The 21,611-nt window shown below is 38.8% G+C and overlaps 1 protein-coding gene across 8 annotated transcripts in view; it reads left to right on the forward strand.

The window, feature by feature from the left end:
- Nucleotides 1-11,931, forward strand: part of NREP (neuronal regeneration related protein) — a 29,074-nt gene extending 17,143 nt beyond the window's left edge. For 5 of the 8 annotated variants that reach the window (XR_004429705.1, XR_004429704.1, XM_033178943.1 and 2 more), the window contains 2 exons: nt 5,717-5,794; nt 10,188-11,931. Coding sequence is in view for 6 of the 8 variants with exons in the window: in XM_033178943.1 (XP_033034834.1) it covers nt 5,717-5,794; nt 10,188-10,313 (204 nt within the window). In the remaining 2 variants the exon portion in view is untranslated. Of the gene's footprint in view, nt 1-4,022; nt 4,115-5,716; nt 5,795-10,187 lie in introns of all 8 variants that reach the window. The other 3 variants (XM_033178940.1, XM_033178939.1, XM_033178941.1) reach the window with 1 other exon arrangement.
- Nucleotides 11,932-21,611: the final 9,680 nt, after the last annotated feature.

Below are 21,611 nucleotides of genomic sequence, written 5' to 3' on the forward strand. Positions count from 1 at the left end.
ATGCACCCCTTTGCTGCAGAAAGGATTGATTATGCAGGTTGGACTCCTGCTGCCCTAGTTGGCTTTCCTAATTGCAGGAGATAGATACCCATCCTGTTAAGTTATAAAGGACCTGTGTGTGCATTCTTTAACCCTGTATGACCCCATCAAGGATAAAGAATAATATTACAGTTATGGTCCTTAACAACCAAACCATGCAACATATCTTCATGGCAGACTTCTGAAAATGTATGTTAACTAATGAAGTAAGCAGCATTTATGTGTGTGGTGTATTTAGCCTCTGCAAAAAGATATAACCCTGCCTTTAAGTATCATTCTCATAGAACAGTCTCCCCCAAAGAAATATTGATAAAGACAGTAAATGAACAGAGGAAAATACAAACTTAGAAACAGGTAATAAGTAGATATGATTCAAATTTTACCTGCAGTGTAGTAGAAGTGATAGGAAACATGTCAGAGAACTTTTAGATTGATTCTGTATGTGAACCATGCCATTGAAAAATAAATAGCAGATTTTGAAATGAAAAGCTTAAAAAGTGTTTGAAAAATAATTTAAGCAATAATCTAGTTTGCATACTTTTTAGGACCTTGGAAGACTGGTCTCTGAATTTTCCTACATTTCATTTTTCTAATTTGGAACACTAGTTGTCTGCTATTAATAACAGTTTATGCTAAGCAATAATTACTGGTAAGCTAATTACTTTATAGACTTTAAAAAATGCAGTTATTTTTCATGATGCACTGTCCAAAGAGTAAAACAAGCCTCAAAAGAAAGAAAGGAAAGAAGGAAGGGAGGAAGGAAGGAAATGAGGGATAAAACCCTGAGTATTTTATTTCCAGTTTGTATGCTGTGATAGAATATTGTAACTTACCTATCAATACATTTAAGAGAATAAGTAAGAAATAGCACATTTCGTTGTAAGTAATATTTAAATATATAGTGGGTTTAAGTATATTAAGTATACTCGAAAGCATAAAATTGGTTTTTTCTAAGAATTGCTCAAGGATATCTAAATACATGTCATGATTAGTGTATTTTAAACCACTGTGGTTCTTTATGACGTTCTGTTGTTTTTCAACCTAATTGTCAGTGAGATAAATATAGCATTATAGAAAAAAATGCATTAACCAGTATATTCAGTGACAAGTATAAACACTCAAACTTTCCCAGAATTCAAACAAAACCGTTGCAAATTCTTCAAATTAAAGTAACAAAATTTTCCTTCCCCCTACCTTTTTTTTTTTTTTAACTAGCATTTTGTTTTCTCAACTGTTGAAGGTACGATTTGCTTTTCTGATTTTCTAATTGACTTCTGGAAGAATAGTATTCTAGAGGGTTTTGAGGATTTTATTTGGGCAAAAACAATTGTTTATCGTATACATGGAAAAACCGGTTTTAAAAGAAGACATACTTTTTGTGAAGATTAATGCAAACTTTGGTTTGTTTAATAAAACAACAGTTTTGAGGTATTCCCATACCCAGAATGCTTAAATTTTCGAGATGCAAACCACCGAAACAACAATAGAGTATTCAATGAAGTGTCAAAAAGAAAGTTAATTGGTCTTCATGAAAAACACAAACTTGAATTCAGACAATGAATGAATGGAATGCAGTATCAGCCACGTGCCCATGTTTGGCGTGTCAGTTGATGAGCACCAAGAAGAATGGGCAGCTTTACAGTTCAGCAAGCACAGATGGACTCTAGAAAGATGGATCAGCTTACCAGTTTTTTGATCCTCATATTATCAGCACTCAGAAGCTTCAGTCATAGGGTCATTGTCAGTTCCTAATATTCTGAACTAGTTAGGAAACTCATGGGTTCATGTGGGTCTTGCTACTACTGTGGCCCCTGGGAGCTGCAGGGAGACCTCCTGGCCACAGGGCCACCTGCCTGCATGGAGCTCATTATGCACTTATCCCTCACCCTTCTATCTGATTCTGACAGCCATCAAATGCCCTGCGAGATGCACTCACTGCCACCCCCATTTCCTTTGTTGACAGCACTACTGGATATTACGCTAAATGTTGGTTTTGTTTGTTGTTTAGTCTGTTGATACATGTTCCAGCAGCTATTACATTTGACATAACCTATATATTTATTTTTGTTGTTGTTGCCCTTAAAAAGCACATTGTGTTTAGTTTGTGAGGGCTGCCATAACGAAGTGCTACAGACTGGGCAGCTTAAACAACAGAAATTTATTTTCTAACAGTCTGGAGGCTCCAAGTCTGAGATCAAGATGTTGGCAGAGTTGGTTTCTTCTGAGGCCTCCCTCCTTGGCTTGTAGATGGCTGTCTTTTTCCCTGTGTCTTCATATGGTCTTTCCTCTGTGTGTCTGTGTCCTAATCTCTTCTTAGAACAACATGCATGGGTCACTTCAGATTAGGGCCCACCCTGATGTCCTCATTTTAACTTAATTGCCTCTATAAAGATCCTGTTTCCAAATACAATCACATTCTGAGGTATTGGTGGTTACGACTTCCCCATATGAATTTTGAGGTGATACAAGTCAGCCCATAACACACATTTTTAAAAGTAAATTTTTGTGGATTGATCACCCCTACTGTACCTTCCCCACCCTCAGACTTGAGCATATGGAAGGCAGGAACTCTATTTCTCTTGCAATCCCCAGAACCTAACAGTGTCCAGCACTTTGCAGCTATTTCATGAACTCTTGCGGCATAAATGCACAAAGGTTGGTAAGAGACATGAAGTTGAAAAGTGGCACTATTTCTGACTGCCAGAAGTAGAACCTGGTGAGTAGACTAGAATATGTTCCGATGAGAAGAAGCGGCAGAGAAAATACAGTACATTTAAACCGAGACAGCTTTTGACAGAAAGACAAATGACTGTTGTTTGGACACCCATTCTCTATATCCAGCTCTGGGAAAGGAATGGAAGTTGAGGCCCTTGTGGAATACCAAAGGTCAGGTCTGAATCATTTGAGAGCAAAGGTAATTAATGATTGTCAATAGATCTTTTCTCTTAAGCTCTTCACTTTAGAGTCTGAAAATACTGCAGGTATAAGAAAGAACAATGTTGTAATGCAGATAGATCGTATTTGTTTCCAGTAATTTACCACTGTTTCTTAAAACCAGCTGTGCTTAAAAAAAATGAAAAGTTTAAATATCTCCTTTAGATACTATGTCTAGGGATATGCTGAGTTCTTAGACACCAGCCAAGCAGGTTTTAAGAGTGTAACTGAGACTCCTCTGTCCCTGCCATTTTTGGCTTAAGGTTCTGAGGTGAAGCAGATTGGAAGACTACCACAAGGCCAAAGCAACGTTCATTTTTCTAAAAGTATACAATGATTATGATTCAAATACTAAAAAATGCCTGATGTGCTAAAAATGCCTAATAGTAAAAAAAAAAATGCCTTGGTCAATGTAACAAATATGAAGTGAGGGAGAAAGTTTCCTTAGTCATGTGTGTTTTGCTGTTGGGTATTCATATTCCCAAGTTCTTTGGCAAAAGTTGTTGGCTTTTTTTTTTTTTTAATTTATTAAGCAAATGGACAGTTCTTGGAACAACAGATTGTTAAAATAGGTGTAATAATTTCAGAAAGGCAAGCTATTTTTCCCCTACAAATCAGACTTGGGTGCTTTTGGTATTGATGCTTAGAAGTTAAATGTTAAAGCAGTGTCATTTTGTTAAAATGGAATATCCCAGAAAAGCACAAGAACACAGGAATGACAATACTTACCTGACCTTGCTTTTCATTGCTTCCTATGCCTACAAAGTTTGTACATGTATTTTTATCAACATTTTTGGTTTCCAATGTAACTTAATTTCTCACTAATATTTTAAGACTGCACTTAAAATATGATTTTTAAAGTGGCAATATAGAAATGTAATCACTTTATATCCATTTATATGAAGTGAATTTAACAGTAGATTCAAACTTAGGGTCCCCTCAAGTTAAGCCGAAACTGGGCTTTTGTGTGCTGTGACTTGGTTATAAGTCTTGAAAAAAGCTTGTGTATTTGAGATTATTTTGTTTTCTTCACCCCTTCCTGGATAAAGGAAATGTCAGAAGTGGCTGCTTGTCCCAAACAAGGCAGATGGTGGAATACTTTCTGAAGGAGCTGGGCAGAGGAGAGGAAATATGTGGAAAAGTAAGGTGGTTGGGGTGGGGGGAACCACATGGCTCAGAAAACTAGACCCAGTCCAAAAAGAAAATAGTTCCAGCTCTTGCAGAATGAGCTCTCTTGAAGACCCAAACGTGGGTGGTGGCTGTGGACTGGTGTAATTTTGAGGGAGTGGTGGCAGGCGATTTGCATTCTGGGATAATGTGAGGGCAGCAGGATAGTGGAAGGAACTGAAGTTTAGAATCTGGAAACCTAGTGTGAGTTTCAGTCCTACCCTACACTGCCTGTGTGACTTTGGGCAAGTCGTTGACCTTTTTGAGTTTCAATGTCTTCATTTGTTTAATGATAAGACCAATATTATAGGCTTATCATCAGGACAAATTAAGTAATGTATGCAAAATTGCTTTGTAAGCTAGGATGTGCTCTAAATGTCACTGGTGTAGATCAAAGATAGGTACTGTTCAATTATTCCGAAGAGTGAACACTGTTAACCATCCATATTTCCTACCCTAGATCTCCTGACAAAATGGATTGATTGGAGTATACCAAGTATTACAGTCAACTCAATGATTAGGTTACCTCAATCAGGGCTTCCAAAACCAAAATCGAAACAGACATCTAAGTCTGTTTGTTAATCTGTTAATGAGGTGTGACTCTTAATTGTTGTTTATTAAATGTGAAGCTTATTTATTGTAGAATGTGGAGAATCAGATCTGGAGGGAATCTTACCTAATTTCACTCTGCTTTCAATCAGGACTATATTAAATGTGAATTAGCTCTGAAAGATGGTTGCTGGATTCTGTTTCTAAATTTTTTAAAGAAGATTTCACAGTTTTTCTCTAATTTCTTTTAGTAATTTAACAATTCTTATGCTGAGTTCTTCCTTAGAGTGACCCAAATCTTAGTTGTAATTTTAAGTCCTTTCCCCCCTCCTGTCATTACTGAAGATGGAGAACAGCTGGTCCGCAACCTTATGCTAATCATCCTTTGTATATTTAAAGAAGAGTTACTCAGTTCCACTCCCTCGCTCCACCCCCTCCCACCACCGAATTCATCAACTAGTATTCTCTGAATCATTCATGGTGATGACACCTATCTCCCGCCCCTCCCTCAGACACTTGGCTGTTTCAGGCAGCTGGGCAGAATGTGTTGTCACTGGCCACATGGACTTGGAGAGAATCTGGGCTGCTGCTTTCTTTCCTCTTTTATTTTGTTCATAATCTTTGGCCTTCTAATAAATGATCAGAATAACCCTTAACAGTGTTTGATGGAGTTTTGCAAGGATACTTATCATAGAATCCTTTGAAAGTTAGACCTCCCTGGTGACTTAGTGCACTCAGCCAGACATACCATTAAGCTGCTACTTTGCCTGCTAAAAATAACATTGATTGATATCTCTGATTTATTGGACTTAATCTTGGCAGACATTGAGCTGAAACTCTCCTGAGTGCAGTGTGTGTTCAGAAGCACACTAAGAGTTTGAAAGAGTTAATGGTTTCCCCAGTGCTCTAAGTTGCAGTTGGGAATAAGTGACCATTGAGGAGAATGGAGCTCATTAAGGTTATCCCATGTAGTTTCAGAGTGGATCCTGTTTTTAATCCGAGTGTGTATGCTTTTGTGTCTCTATAGGTTTATTACCCAGAACTCTTTGTCTGGGTCAGTCAAGAACCATTTCCAAACAAGAACATGGAGGGAAGGCTTCCTAAGGTAAGATCCCTAGATGCCATTTTGTTAACACTATTTTCAATATTGAAACAATTGTTTTAAAATATCAGAGCCTTTTCATTTTAATACCCATTATAGGCTGCTATAAGAATCCATCAATCTGATACTATGATGACCTTGGAAATAATGTACTTTTAAAAAATATCATAAAGTCCTCTGACTTAAAGTTCACATTATCTTCCTTTCTTCATAAATAAAAAATTTTCATTTAAAACATGGAATTAGTTTATCAAATGTACAATTACAGGTTTTAAATCTGTTCCATTCCTGGTTAGACAAACTCAAATACAATGATCAAACTGAAAGATTTATTAAAAGTGTAAGATGATGACATAATTGCCTGCTAATGAAGTCTGAAGGTCTGATAAGATTATCCATGAAGCAAAAGGGAAGACCAAAAAACTGTTACATGTCTTTCTTCTAATTTTTAAGCCTAAAAACCATTTTTTATAAACATGGTTTCATTGTTCTGACATCTTAGGTACGGCAGTTCTCTGCCTCAAAATTTGTAAAATTTATATTTTAGATTTTAGCATAATTTCTGAAACAAACAACAACTACTTCCCAGTTTTTACTGTAGATACTGAACTGTGCCTCTTAGGGTAAATACTTATTTGACCTCAAGCAGGAAGAGTGTACTTTTTAATGACTTACTGATTTTGCAGTTAATAAAGAAAAACAGAATCCACTGAAAATAACATTTCTATTTGAAAGTTTCATAAGTGTAATAATTGACTAATGGTGAGGCCTCCCCCAGCTATTACTGGTATTTCAATGTTTAAGAAATTATTTTATTTACACTCAATAGTCTCAACAATTCCCTGTCTTATACTGGCAGGCAGAAACTGAAGAGGTTGTATCAACTGGCAGTTTGCACTGAAAGAAAACAATCTTAAATCACTTTTAATCTTGCAGAGCATTTTTGAAGGTCAAGGTTGAAATCACTGGCAGAGAAGTAGGTGAACAAAATGGTTTGGCCCTGCCTGAACTAGACTTGCTCTGATTTGTAGAGCTGGAGTGGAAGAGAGCTAAAATAGTAGCGCTTTCCTTAAAACACACCCACACCCCACCACCTCACCAACAGCACACCAGCGGCAGCAGCAGTATAACCGTAGACATTCATCACTGTGCCAGATCAGGGCATCATTTTCTTAAGGCAGCTGAGGGCAAGATGTGAAAACAAAGCAAAGTATAGCCTTCGCATTAATTCTTGCCTCATTCAGGCATCCAGAGGTCCTCTCTTTGATACTGGTGACATAAACCAGAGGGGCAAGACTAGGCACATTCCTTGATAAGCTCAGTGGTGCCTCCCCCTACTCTTAGAAAGCCAGCCCTGGTGTGCTAGGTCTTGTCCTACACAAAGACATGCTCCCAGGGGTGGGCACAGTGGATCACGGTGTTCAGGTCTTCTGCTATTTTCAGTTCTTTCTTCTCTAAATATGTGAATAATATTTTAAGCATAGTGTATTTATTCTTTTTCCAGAAGTTCCCTTCTGGAAAAGCATATCTTTGCATAATTGTAGGAAAAATAATCTTGACTTACTTGGTCCAAAGCACATTATTAACTGGGGATTAATTTCCTAGTAGTCATCTGTCGGGAGGGCTGATCCACCCCGAGGCACATTAACTGGCATGACTTCCAGGGCAGCGGGGCTGTGGGAGCCACTGGACACATCTGCCCCCCAACCCCTAGCCTCTTGAATTACTCAAGTCCCTCAGTTCTGTTGGCACAAATATGTGCTGGATGATAGAACAACTGTTTTTTCCATGGATGGACTTTTTTTTTGGCTTAAATTCTTATAAGGCCTGACTTCTGGATCTGGAGAAAGAAGACTTCTTTGTGTCCCATCTTCAAAATGCCTCCTCCATTTGTTGCAGAAGCCTAAAATTCCTTTAGTGGGGGCAGAAAGCCTATTATTATTATTTTTTAAATAGTGGGAGGGTGTGTGGATTGAAATCAGTTGGGGGTAGAGGGTTGACATCTAGTAAATCCAGGACTCCATAGGGAGGATGCACAGAACTCGGTCTCCTCAGGAGCACCTCTCCCCACGGGCATGTTGGGCTCTGGGCCCTCAGGTTGCTGCAGTATCACACCTCCCTGTGGGCCCTACTACCATTGCCTCATCAGGGTCCAGTCTGTATGCCTGTCTTCCACACAGCAAGTTAATGAAGGGTGAGATGGGCAGGGACTGTTTTTGTTTCTGTTTCAATCTCTAAGCTTAAAATCAAATAGAGTACTCCAGCCATAGTAGGCACTCAGAGCATGAAAGTGAACAAAGAAATATATATTATCTGGCACCTTGAAACAGAAAAGATAGTAAAAATGGTAAATTCAAATCTGAAATAATCTTCACTTTCTTTTTTTCTGGAGGTGCCTCTTCCCAAATCCTTTGCTCTTCCTTCCTTTTGTTTTGTTGTGTATGTTTCATGGAGGTAGAAGATTAGTACTGTGAGACTAAGATTTAAATAGAGAGATACACTAACGCTCTGTATATTCACTTTTGAACAGAGTAAGTCTGGACAGGAGCAGTTTTAAGGCAAGCTGTGTAAAGAGTATAATTGTTGAGTTAACATTTATCAACTTTTGGTTTTCCTTTTCTTGCCTGTGACAATTAACAGCCATTGAACTCTTCATTTGTCCAAAACCTAAGTTTGTCCTATCCTGAACCATGGTAACTGGTTGGCTGTGGGGTGAGATGGCGTTGGGCTGGCAGCATTATTTTAAAGACACTGGTATTACAGTGGATTTCCTTTTTTTGTTGTTGTTGTTGTTAATTTTGGGATTGTGTACCAAGATTCCAAGATTGAAATTATTTTCAGAAATGCAAGTAACTACCCAATATTATGCTTTTGGAAATTGAATCTAGACTCTTAACGGTGTGTGAATGGTGAATTATATTTGTATTTAATTTTCTGGTTTGGTCTCATTGGTATTTAATGACACCAAAACAACCTCTAAAATCACAACCTAAGATTGGAGTATTAAAGTACATAATGGTTATATATGTCCAAAAAACTGTTGTATGCTCTCAAAGTCTGAGACTTTTAAGCAAAAAATTGAGGCATACCAGATGTTTAAATACGGAAAATTACACAGTAAGTAAGACTTTTTAAAGTTGAATTATCTGTTGCATTTAGTTCACCCCGGGTTGCTGAAAATATTTATTCAATTTCAAGTTGTTTGGAAGTTACTGGCTTCTGAATTCTTAAAAAGAAATTTAGATGTGTTAATTTATAGGTCGCAAAGTAAGATGATCACTTTAATCCAAGTACTTTACATCTAGTCAAATTGGCTTATTAAAACTGTCTTGTTAGAACATGTGACTTGAGCAAAAAAACGAAAACAAAAAAAGAAAACCCACACATCTTTTAAAACCACAAAGGATATTTTTTTCCAAGAAAATGTGAGTAATTAAAACTCCAGAGTTCAGCTAAAAGAGAGACTATCATCAAATCTTCACTATGTTCATACCTGTATGGGCATAAAATCCATCTGTTGTAAATTAATACCTTTATTATGCATCATGTGGGCAGGTGGGCTTCACTGTGCTGTGCTTCTGCTGTCTGGTTGTGATGGAGAGCTCCTCTCCACTGTTGGCGCTGCAGCAGTGTGTCCGGGAAGCCACATGGCGGCGGATCAGCAGTCACACTGAGATTGAGTTATTCTAGTCAGAAACACAACAACAACCTTACTCATCAGGATTGTGAGGAGAGACTTAGAATAGCCCCAGTCAGTTCTGGCCTTGGTTTCCCACTAGCCCCCTCTCTCCTACATCCGCTGTCTGGGCAGCCTCACATTATTTCTCTCCCAGACACTTCCCATCTTTGGTACCCACTTCTGGCATGTACCAATTGCATGTAGAATAAGCCATACATATAGATAAGATTTATGCAAGTTGGATGAGTTTTTAAATATTTTTATTACATATTCGAAAATAGACTATTACTCTTCTTCATCACACCCTCTGGACTTTTTTTTTTTTTTTTTTTTCCAATTATCGACTGACCCTCCTGTGAGTATCTATCAATCACCCAGTCTAAGGTTGGGCCCCATCTGATACTAGAAACTGTCCCAAGAAACCTGACACTGGGGAATGCTGCCTCACACATGGCTGGCACCACCATGACAGAAGCACTTCATTCTACTGAAGCAAAGGTGGCTAGTGTTTAATTACTTTATTTCCTCACAGACCTAATATTTACATTCAGGTGAACTGTGTTTAATATGTAAACTCTGTTTTGCAAAACAGCAAGAGTTCAAGGGTAAAATGTGGGCTGGGCAGGAAAAGCAAAATTTTAAAAAATGGTTTCAGAAGCATGACTAATTTTGTCTTTTATGTGTGTGTGTCTGTGCGTGGGTCTGCCTGCTTTGCAGGGAAGACTTCCTGTCCCAAAGGAAGTGAACCGCAAGAAGAACGATGAGACAAACGCTGCCTCCCTGACTCCACTGGGCAGCAGTGAACTCCGCTCCGCAAGAATCAGTTACCTCCACTTTTTTTAATCGTAACACCTCCATTTGTATTACATATGGTGTATGGGTATTGATGAGGTCATGGTATCATATATGGGATTTTTTTCTGTGTAAATCATCAAGTATAAGAAGAAACTATGGGACTCTGAGCCTTGCTTTAGAGAATTTACAGTGGACAAATAGGTATCATCAAACCAGTTTTTAATCATTCTGACTCAAGTGAAAACGCTCAGAATTTCACACTGTGAATCCACGTTTACAACCCTTACAGGTGGGCCTTCAGGCCTGGTTCGCTACAACAATGTCTTCCACAACTCAAACTCCCACCGCGCTCACACAACCGGTCCACTCCTGCCTTTTCACTCACACAGCTCCCGACTGCTTCTTGCAGAGGCTGAGAGTCCCCCCCCTTTTTTTTTTCATTTAGATGTAACAAACCTAGTAGTTTATGTTCATCAATTGTCTGTATATCTCTATATTTTATCCATGTACTCTTTTGATGTATAGAAGTAGTTTGAAACTCATTGTTTCCTTGTGGTAAGTGACCGAGATGCTGCCACAGGACCTGAGACACTGATGAATGGTGCTATTTTGGACTTTCAACATGCTCCTTGGCGAGGTAGCTCTGATGGAGTTATTTTTTATTTCCATGTTCTAAGAAGGTGTTGGTACTCTGTTTCCCTGAATGTTGTTCTCTAGACTGGATTGACTTGTATTCCTTGTGTCTTCAGTGTGGCTTTCTTCCTCAGTGTTGTAGGTTGAGCGAATGCTACCAGAGTGTGAGAGACGATTGTCTCGTTGACTGGCACTCACGGACATGCAGTCACGGTAGCGGGAGCAATCACAAAACTGTAATTTACTTACCAAATCTCTTCCTTTCCGTAGCCTCGCCTGCCTGACTTAGAGAAAGAAAAGCAATAATTTTACAGGCATTTTGAGGTGTCTCTTTGGGTTCTTTCTGTTTGAAAGGATACTTGTGGAAAAAAAGAGCAAAACCTTTTTAAATAAACTCCCCCTGAAGAAAACCCAAAACACTGGCATCTGAGTAGGAATATGAAAATGACACCTTTTCCAAATATTAAATTGGAAAACAATGTCTTTACAAAATCATAATGCTTTTTTAAAAGGCAGAGCACTCTTTTTTTGCCAATTTTGATAAGCAAGGTGTAGATTTACATTTTTGTCCTTGCTCCCAACGAAATGGATAAACAAAAATAAAATACCATCTACTCATGGAATGTTGTTGTGTTAGCCAGTCTGAAAGCCCACCTTAATTTTTATATAACTGTCTTTTAGCTCTTCTTTTGACAGGGCAGGCCTTGTTCTGAACTGTTTCGCTTCTGACTGTTAAACACCGATGACGCATGCACTGCACTTCTTCGTTTTCTTCTTGCTCCCCCATTGGCCTGAGTTTCTTGTGCATTCCTCCTCTCCCTCCTTCGTTAGAATAGGTATATCAGCTGTGTAAATAGAGCAAGAAAACAGTATTCTGCATCTGTGGCATTTATGTAGAGTTGCAGTTGTGTACTGCTGAAAATGCAGGCTTTTGTAACAATGTGATCTTTACTGATGCACTCATGACAAGTACCCAATGTATTTTAGCTATTTTAGTAGTATTTGTTCAATAAATATGCAAGCTGTAAAGTAACTGTCTGATTTGGCTCATCATTGAAGAGGCCTAGTTTTGAATGCCTTCTCTGGTTCTCGCTAATTCGTGTGTTCCCAGAGCCCCAGAAGTCAGGCCAGCAAACCCAAGGGCAAATATCAAAAGAGAGAGAATCAGCTCTGCCTTTCATGCGTTTTCCCTTTTGAGGATTTTATGAGATTAGGGGCTAGGCAGTGGCTCATTAAGATGGTATTTGCAGAGCTGCCTCTGGACACAAAGGAGAATTAGACCAAGATCCTTTTATTTCTACACTTTTTCTCCCTTCCAAGGCATTCCCCTACACTTCAGAACTTACTTACTTACTCTTTCTCACGCCTTGCCATTAAGACCCACTCTGTGGTATTCTTTATCCCTGCCAAAAGAGATCTGACCTCACTTCTTCATGGACTATTTGCACTTTTCCTCAGACAAAAAGCGTAAACTTGTAAGAGCATACAAATTTGAGACAGAATTTAAAGTCATTAAGACTTAATTCATGTGTACCCAGATACCTGGAACCTAGCAGATGATAAGGTGATGGTGAGCAGAGCCTTGTAGAGGTCTCATGTGACCCTGAAACCTGGCAGTTCAGGGGATTCATGTACTCTCTGTGCATGAGAAATGTCTTCTGGTTTCTCCTCATCCATTCTGGGAGTGAAACTTTTTAACTTGGCTTGTACACAAGTTGCTTATTTGGCTGGTTGGGTTCAGATGACATTGGAGTTTCACCTCAACAGAGACTAAGGAACAGACCTCTGAGATAAAAGCAGAGAGAGAAAAAACAGCCAAAGGGAACATTTCCCCTGCAGTGGGAGCTCAGCCTCTGGAGAGTGGGCATCAGATTCTCTCTGAGAAATCTTGGGTCTTAATATGTGTGTTATGTCAGGAAGGACTTTTACATTTGGGGGTTACTGAGCTTAATTTGAAATGAATGCACCTCTCAGATTTTGGTTGAGTTTCCTATTTACCCTCAACTTTTATTAAGAGAAAGGAGCCTTAGGGCAGAACCAAATTCTAGCTGCTTACCAGATCGTTAGAATTTGTTCATTCTGAAGGAAAATTCTTAAAAATGACATACCACCACCATTTTGAGTATTAACCTCTGGATATAAGGGAAGTTCTCCTTCAATTTAATTACCTTTCTTTTAAAAAAATTTTTTATTAAAAAAAAAAAAATCATCTGAAGACTTACATGGGGCTGGAGAATCTGCTCCCAATACAGGTTAGTCCATGGCTGTTTGAAGGATGCCTCAGTTCTTCTACTCATGAGCTTCTCCCTAGTGCTGCTTGAGTGTCCGCATAACTTATGGCTTCCTGAAAAGCAAGTAATTCAAGAGAAAGCTGAGAGCAAGCTAAAATGCTATGACCTATTCTCAGAAGTCACCATCATCTGTCATATTCTGTTCATTAGAAGCAAGTTGCTAAGTATAGCCCACACTCAAGGATGAAGGAAATTAGTTTCTACCTCCTGAAAGGAGGAATACCAAAGAATTTATGGACATGTTTTTAAATTAGCACATGATCTGAAGTTGAAGAGCTCAGGGTAATTATAGGTCAGAGTCTGGAAGTAAGAAGGGCCGAAACTAGCATCACAGCTACTTCTTTCTATTGAAAATTTTTTACAGTCCTTGGAAGCAGCATATGAGGACAGCATCCAGGAACTATAATACTGGGATTGCATAGCCTCCATTGGTTAATCCATGTTCGATCAGACCCAATACTAATATTGAGAGAATGTTATGAGAAGCTGTAAAAACAGGGGAGCTGGAATAAATGATGTTTAAAGTTCCATCCAACTCTATGGATTGTGGGGTTTGCTGATGACAATTCCTCAGCCTCCATAAAGCTTAAAGTAATAATTGACTCTGCACTTTAAACTTGAAAAACTCGTGTGAGGATCCAGCAATGTTTTGTGAAGGGTTATAAGAACTGGAGAGATAGCTGGGCTCACTTCAGAAGACCCAAACTTTGATTCAAGACTGCTTTGTTCTCTCACCAGAGGCAAACATACGACCATGTTGCCTTTGGGAGGAGACGGCTAACAGCCATTGAGCTGACATAACCTGGAGATTTGTTTTGCAATGTGTTGTATAACAATGTTGATTTAATTGCCTACATTTACAAATCAGGTGACTTTACATGAAAATCCAGGTAGAAAAGTGGAAAATATAGCAACAGTGGGATTAGAGGTGAATAGCTGCCTCCACCTGTGGATGAGGCACGTCCTCTCTTTTATCAGACTCTCATCACCTCTTTTCTTATATCCTGTCTGCTTGATTGATTTATATCATCTGCTTGCCTCTGTTGGTATGGCAGTTAGCAACACTAATCTTCTGGTTTGGGGAGGATGGTACTGCACTTATTTTCACCAACAAAGGCCCAGGGCACCTTTTGTACTCATTGTTTGATAGCAGGAACACTTGCAGGATGATGAACACCAGACTGGAATCAGAATTTCCTCAATGCTACTCAAAACTTCTCTGCTGCAATTCCAACTCTACCTCTCTGGGCCCTCTTTAGAATCCTTTGATTATCTTCCTCCAGGGATTGAGATCACATGATAAACAATCTTGGATTGGGTCAGGTTAATTTATATACAGGTATGATAGATTCATAATTTTCAAACAGATATGTGTACCTAAAGGTATGTGGTGGCTTTTCACAGATTGCATGCTCAGGACAGTTTTCAGGAAATTAATTTCCAGATCCTCTATATACACTCTTTCCTTAAATTGATCTGCTGAGAATGAGTCTTTGTTCATACTGTTTCTTTTCCCACATGAAAAAAAGATACAGGGCTATCCATCCCATATCTTAATATAATACATTGCTCTTAATATGATACCAAAAACCTCAGATGTAGCAAACAGACGAAAGGTTTCTTTGATGATTAATCATAAAACCATAGAGCCTTGGGCTTTCACCTCTTATACACATGTTGAAGCTATGATGTTAGATAACATAGAAATTGGGGATTTGGACTCAAAAATAGATTTTTGGAATTCAGATATATGATAAAGTAGAGTAATGGTAATAATGACAATTTTTTTTTTTACAGCTTTTTCTTTTTCTCTTCCTGACTCTTGTCAAAGAATTTCTTGCTCTTGAGGGAGAGACCTGGGAGACTGAAATAAAGAAAATTAGTAGAAGGCACTGAATGCCAAAAAAAAGTCTTCTTCATATAATTGTAATCAATTATTTCCACTATTGTCAGTGTCCTTCCATAGGATGTATCTTGACTGGGAAAAAAAAGTAACTTGGAAGAGCTAAAGCAGTATAGATTTGCCATGCTGATTATTTTAAATGTAACCAGAATGCCCTCTGGGAATGCCAAATTTTTAGAAGATGCAGTAGATAGAACCCAAGGATAAAAAGTTTCACATGATTCTTTCAGATTTGATGTGCATTCATTAGTAAAGTTGTCAGAACCCATTGTATCAAACCATAACATGAAACATTCAATTATATTCTTGTCTTAGTCTGTTTTCTGTTGCTGTAACAAAACACCAGACTGGATAATTTATTTCAAAAAAGAAACATTCGACTCATGGTTCTGGAGACTGGGAAGTCCAAGAACCTGGCACTGGAATTTGCTCAACATCTGGTGAGGGCCTTCTTGCTGCCTCAAATTGTGATAGAAGGGTGGAAGGGCAAAAAGTGCATTTCAACTCAGGTCTCTCCTCTTATAAAGCCTTGGGTCCCATCATGGGGTCTACCCCATCAACATATGAATTTGAGGATTAATTTTTCAACATATGAAACTTGGGGAATACATTCAAACTATAGTTGTTTCTACCATTTTAACTTATAACATATTTCTTGTTTAATCATTCTCCAAAGCTAGTCAGCAGCATTCAATACCTGTACATAATTTTACTAGAGATATACCATGCCTTTTATCATTTTCCTACTTTATATGAGAAATAGTGTATTGGTCATCTTGTTTTTATAACTTAAACATGGAAAAATCAATTATATTAGATCTTTATCTTAATTGTTTTTAGTGATCAATTTCACAAGACATACTTTTAGTTCTCATTGATTTTTATAATATTGCTGAAAATAGCTATTTGAATTGAAAAATGAAAAACTTTTTCTGACAGAAAGTGTATCTGATTTGGCACACCGGTTTGACAGTGAAGATTGGCCCTGCCAGTGAGGTTTTATGACAGATATTTGTCATAAATGAGTTAAATCTGCAACTCCAAATTAGTGGCAATACATTTAAAACAAGAAATAAGATCAAATCATTTTATGAAAAAGCATTGTTTTGGCAAACATGTAATAAAACTAAAAATTTGTTTGTTTTTCTTTCCTGCCATTTCTGGTGATATGGCTTTTAAAAGGTGGGCCTAAGTACAAGTGTTACAGCACAATTAACAATAATTTGATAAATCTTAGTAAAGCTCTCTTGGTGTACTTCCCAGAAATTGAGAAAGTAAATTATTCAAATTGCTGGAGAACAAATCTCTTTGCTAGTCAGGTGCTTCCTAGTTCACTATTTAAAAGAAATGAAGAAGGACTTTATCAAATTGTCATGTGACTAAAGATTAAAAATATTTTCTAATACACCATTATATAAATGTTGACATATAACATAGAAGGAATTCAAAGAACTGAATTACATTGCTGTAATAAAACACTCTCAATTCCTTCAACTTACATCTATAAAAACAAAACAAAAAAGATATATAACTGATACCCCTTATTTCAGCAGTAAGTAATGTTCATCTACAGATAAATGAAGTAACTGAAAAAAGTTTATCATCTCATGAAAGGATGCATTTGCAATATAATTTTACTTTTTGTGTTTAATAATTAATACGTATGTTTAATCAGTAGTGTATTGATAATAATTGCATAGATTTTTTTAATGTTCAGAGCTTTATGGTAACAAAATAAAAGTAAAAAATTGAATTTAGGCAGATAAATGTGATGATATAAGTAGTATTTTCAAACAAAATTATGTTACATTAAGGTAAAGTTCTTTGGAGGAAATTGAATAAAAATTTAAGTTCGAGTAGAAAAGGAAAGTCAAATTTCTAAAAGTTATGGAAGTATTTGTTTTTAAAAATGGAATGATGGTGGGTTATCCGTTGTCATGGTGTTTAGATTCAATTGTATACATTATAGGAGAAATTCAACTTTCATTTTAACATGAAAACATTTATAATATGCCCCAAATTACATCCTTTAAAGTGTTTAAATTTATGATGAAAGACATTACTATTCATAAAAGTTACATGACGGTACATACTTTAATACAATTCTTATAGGGGATATAAAAGCAAAAGAGTTTGAAAACCTCTGAGCTAGGAAAGAAACCTAGGTGCTAGGTTTTGAGGAAGTCACTCCTGGACAGAAATACTTCCCATCTAGTCTCAATGCCTGAAAATTCTCCCATTAATTCTTTTTGATAGAAGCCTTCAAGGGGACTGGCTATTAATTTACTATACTGCAGGGACCAAGACCTGAGGAAACAGCACCAGTGAATTTTGATGGGGAAGGGAAAGAAAGATCCAGACTCCCTGTCAGTGGTCAAGCAGGAAGGCTAGATGGCTTGGAGGCACTGACCACACAGGGGAGTGATCAAAGAGGGTCCCAGAGAAGATGTCTTTCTGGGCTGCAAGTTCAATGAGTGTATAACAGATCAGCAACTCTTCTTAGAGCCTTTACATTATTCCTCCTTGACACAAATCTTTCTACTGCTACTTTTTTTTCTTTATTTCTCCAGATTCTTCACCGTATCTCTATCCAGCATATTCAAAAGGGCTGAGTCAATGATTCCTCCCGTAGGAGAAGCGAGCACAAGTCAGTGAGAGAAGTGGTATTATACCTCAGGTCGCAACCCTGTAGTACTTGAGATCCCAGTACCCCTAAGAAAAGCCTATACAGCAGCAAGCAGCTCATGAATCAGGGCAGAAAAAGAGGGTCATCTTTTCTTTTACTGCATGTCTCCATTAGGCTTCCTTCTGAACATAACTTCGTAGAAGGAATATGAAATTAATCTATCCCCTTGCACAGTACATGGTGCCATGAATGCATGGCTTAGCTATAACCAGGAGGTCCATGTGGCTATGTGAAAGCCTCATAGAAAGATAATTCTAATCGCTTGTAATCTTTTTTGGCTAAGATCAAGTGTAGTGGAGAATTCTAAGAATGCATTAATTTGCTGATTTCAAGTTGAGCAGCTTTATTTATTAGCTGCAACCTTTCTGAGCCCAATGCTGCTATTAATTTCCACCAACACATTGGTCCCAGCTGAGCACAGGGCTGCACAGAATGAGCTGGCTCTTTCTCCAATGCAACAACCTTTCACATCCTGTTCCCCTTGTCCTTTTAGCAACCTCAGTTCCTTTAGGCAGTTTTTCTGTGACTGGTTTTCTGGGACTTTCACCACCACTATTGCCCTCTTACACAAACTCTTGTTTGCGACTGACCCAGCTTCCTTTTAAAAATGATAGCTGAGGCCTGGAAGGAATCAATGACAGAGGCATCCAATGGAGGAACACACTGTATGGTGCTGTGGTTGTTAGGTGGGTTCTAAGACATAACTAGGTAGAAGAGAGTTATGAGTCCTATTAATGTCTAAACAGCTGCTGTAGAGCCCCAGGTGCTGTGTTCCACCTATCACTTTGGACAGTCCCAATCCTGAGCCAGGTCTCTACTGTTTTCACACTGCTATAAGGAACTACCTGAGATTAGGTAATTTATGAAGAAAAGCAGATTAATTGACTCACAGTTCTGCAGGCTTGACAGGAAACATGACTGAGAGGCCTCAGGAAACTTACAATTATGGTAGAAGGCAAAGGGGAAGCAAAGACCTTCTTCACATGGTGACGAGAGAGAAAGAGTGAAGCAGGGGAGTGCCACACACTTTTAAACCATCAGGTCTTGTGAGAACTCTATCACAAGACAGCACTAGAAGGATGGTGATGGTGATAAACCATTAAAAATTACCCCCATGATCCAATCATCTCCCACCAGGCTCCACCTTTAACACATTGGGATTACAATTCCACATGAGATTTGGGTGGGGACAGAGAGCCAAACCATATCAGCCCCTTACTATAGTGTTGGTCCCATGGCACCCTGAAAAAAGGAGAGACAGTCACTTCTTTTCTTGGGGGCCACAGACCACCTCCTGTTTTCTCTTTTCCCTGGGCTTTGTGACAATGCAACCGGATATCTGGGAGAAGGGAGTAGGCAAAGAACATCAGGCCTACTTAGGGACTGTCTCACTGGCTAATTCCTTAAAATCCCAGGGCTAGTTTCTGAAAAGCAAATGTTCCCCACAGAGCGGAGGAGTGCTGCTTTCTAGGACAGAGAGGTAACTGGAACATTCCAATTTGTCATTAATAGCTAGGATTTGCTTTGTCGGATGTGATAATGAGGGGTATTTGATGGGAGTTCTTGAGGAGGACAGTTAGCTCAGAGGGACATTTTTAAAAGTGTGACAGCAGCACCCAGGAAGGGTGTGAAAAATAGCTGCTTCCTTTTATTGCACGTGCAGGACACTTGAGGGGTTGTCATATCTATCATTTCACATATGGGCCTTCCACAACACTGTGAGGTCACCATGATTGTCTCAGTTGAGGGATGATTAATTGCTCAGAGTGAAATATCTTATCCAGGATGGCAGAGCTAATCTTCACCTTTTCCATGGTACCACTTAGGAAACCTAACCTTGCCATTCAAACTTCCACTTTTTCATGACCTTTCTTACAGTATTAGAAGAAATATTAGAAACTTTAAAAAAGTAGTCTCCAGAAAAACAGATCCAATAAGATTTATTATAAGGTAATGGCACACACAATTACGGAAGATGAGAAGTCCCATGATCTGCCATCTTCAAGCTGGAGACTCAGGAAAGCTAGTGTTGGTGTTTGAAAGCCTGAGAACCAATGGTGTAGATTTCAGTCCAGGTCTGAAGGCCTGAGAACCATGAGTACCAATGACAGAAGATTAATGTACTAGCTCTGTCAGGTAGAAGGAAGGTGATTCCAAATTCCTCTGCTTTTTTGTTCTATTCAGCTATCAATGGATAGGATAATGCCACTCACACACTGGGGAGGGCCATCTGCTTTATTCAGTTTACCAGTTCAAATGCTAATCTCTTCCAGAAACACTCTCACAAACACACCTGAAAGGAATGTTTAATCAGACATCTGGGTCCAGCCAAGTTGACACATAAAGTTCACCACCACACTTCCCTCACATGTAAACTTGCTCTCAAAAAGTATCTGTAATTCTTTTGACATAAGAACTGAAAACACTTGTCTTGGTTTTTATAAATGTATATGTATAGCAGAAATCCTTAAACCAAAGAATAGGGTGCTAATGGTGAGATTTCAGGCATCAAAGATGGGAACTGAGAAACATGGGGCAGGATTTTCACCCCTACATACATGGCAGAGAAGCTGTGGTCTTCTCTGAGCCTGACTTTCAGTAGAGTGGTGTCAGCCAATTGTTTTTGGGCAGGAGCCCTCATGGCAGAAAAGCTTTTTCCCCTAGATTCCAGACTTCTACGGTGTATTTATGAAGTGGATGTGTGCACCATCTGGTTGGGACATCTGTCACTGTGCTGATCTGCAGGGCTGATTCAACTAATCTGGCTGGTTAGGTGGCTGTCCCCATTCTCCCTCACTACTCCGCACAGCTTCCTCCCAAAGTGGTGTGGCAATTTGACCAAGAAGGCCACTCCCTGGTCAAGGACACCTATCAGCTACACACAGAGAAACTTCTCTGGCTTGTTTTGTTGAAAAACTAATAGTGGACAAAAACAAATAATCTTTTACTTTTTGAAGGAGGGAATTGAAGTGACAACTTTTTGTTCTTCCATGTCCCATACTATGCCTTTGTAAGGCATAAAAAGAGACAGCATTTGTCCCAAAACTGCAGGCATGACAGAAGCAGATATTATCAAAGCTCACACCTGACTCCATCTCTGATACAGTGTTATGTGGGTTCTATCCTCTTTAGTCAGTCTGCGTCTTCCTTGTTCTTATGGTGAAGTGGGGAGAGGGACTTTGTCCCGCTAGTTAACTCAAGACTTTCTTCTGATACAGGCATCAATGCTACAACTCCCACCTCAGTCATCTTCATAATCTTAGGCCAATGGGTATTCCTGACACTTCTCTTTCTATTAGTGAACTATCAAGAACAGAAAGCATTATATATAGTGATTCTGAGAATTACCAGTCTTTCATCTATCCATGATTATGTTAAGGAAGTTAACGATGATAACATTGGGCCAGCCAATGATGTTTATGTACAAGGTATCTGATTAGATAAGGCATAAGTCACTACCTGAGCAGAAAAATGGAGACTAATGTGGGAGGGATTTTCTGCTTTCTGCAGTCCTACATGATTTAGCTAGAAGTCAGAAGCAGCATTGGCCCTGCTCTTTTTTTTTTTTTTTTGAGACAGAGTCTCGCTCTGTCGCCCAGGCTGGAGTGCAGTGGCTGGATCTCAGCTCACTACAAGCTCCGCCTCCCGGGTTTATGCCATTCTCCTGCCTCAGCCTCCTGAGTAGCTGGGACTACAGGCGCCCGTCACCTCGCCCAGCTAGATTTTTGTATTTTTTAGTAGAGACAAGGTTTCACCATGTTAGCCAGGATGGTCTTGATCTCCTGACCTCATGATCCACCCGTCTCGGCCTCCCAAAGTGCTGAGATTGCAGG

This window comes from Trachypithecus francoisi, unplaced genomic scaffold, assembly GCF_009764315.1.
Source record: "Trachypithecus francoisi isolate TF-2019V2 unplaced genomic scaffold, Tfra_2.0 Lachesis_group2, whole genome shotgun sequence".
Classification (NCBI taxonomy): Eukaryota; Metazoa; Chordata; class Mammalia; order Primates; family Cercopithecidae; genus Trachypithecus; species Trachypithecus francoisi.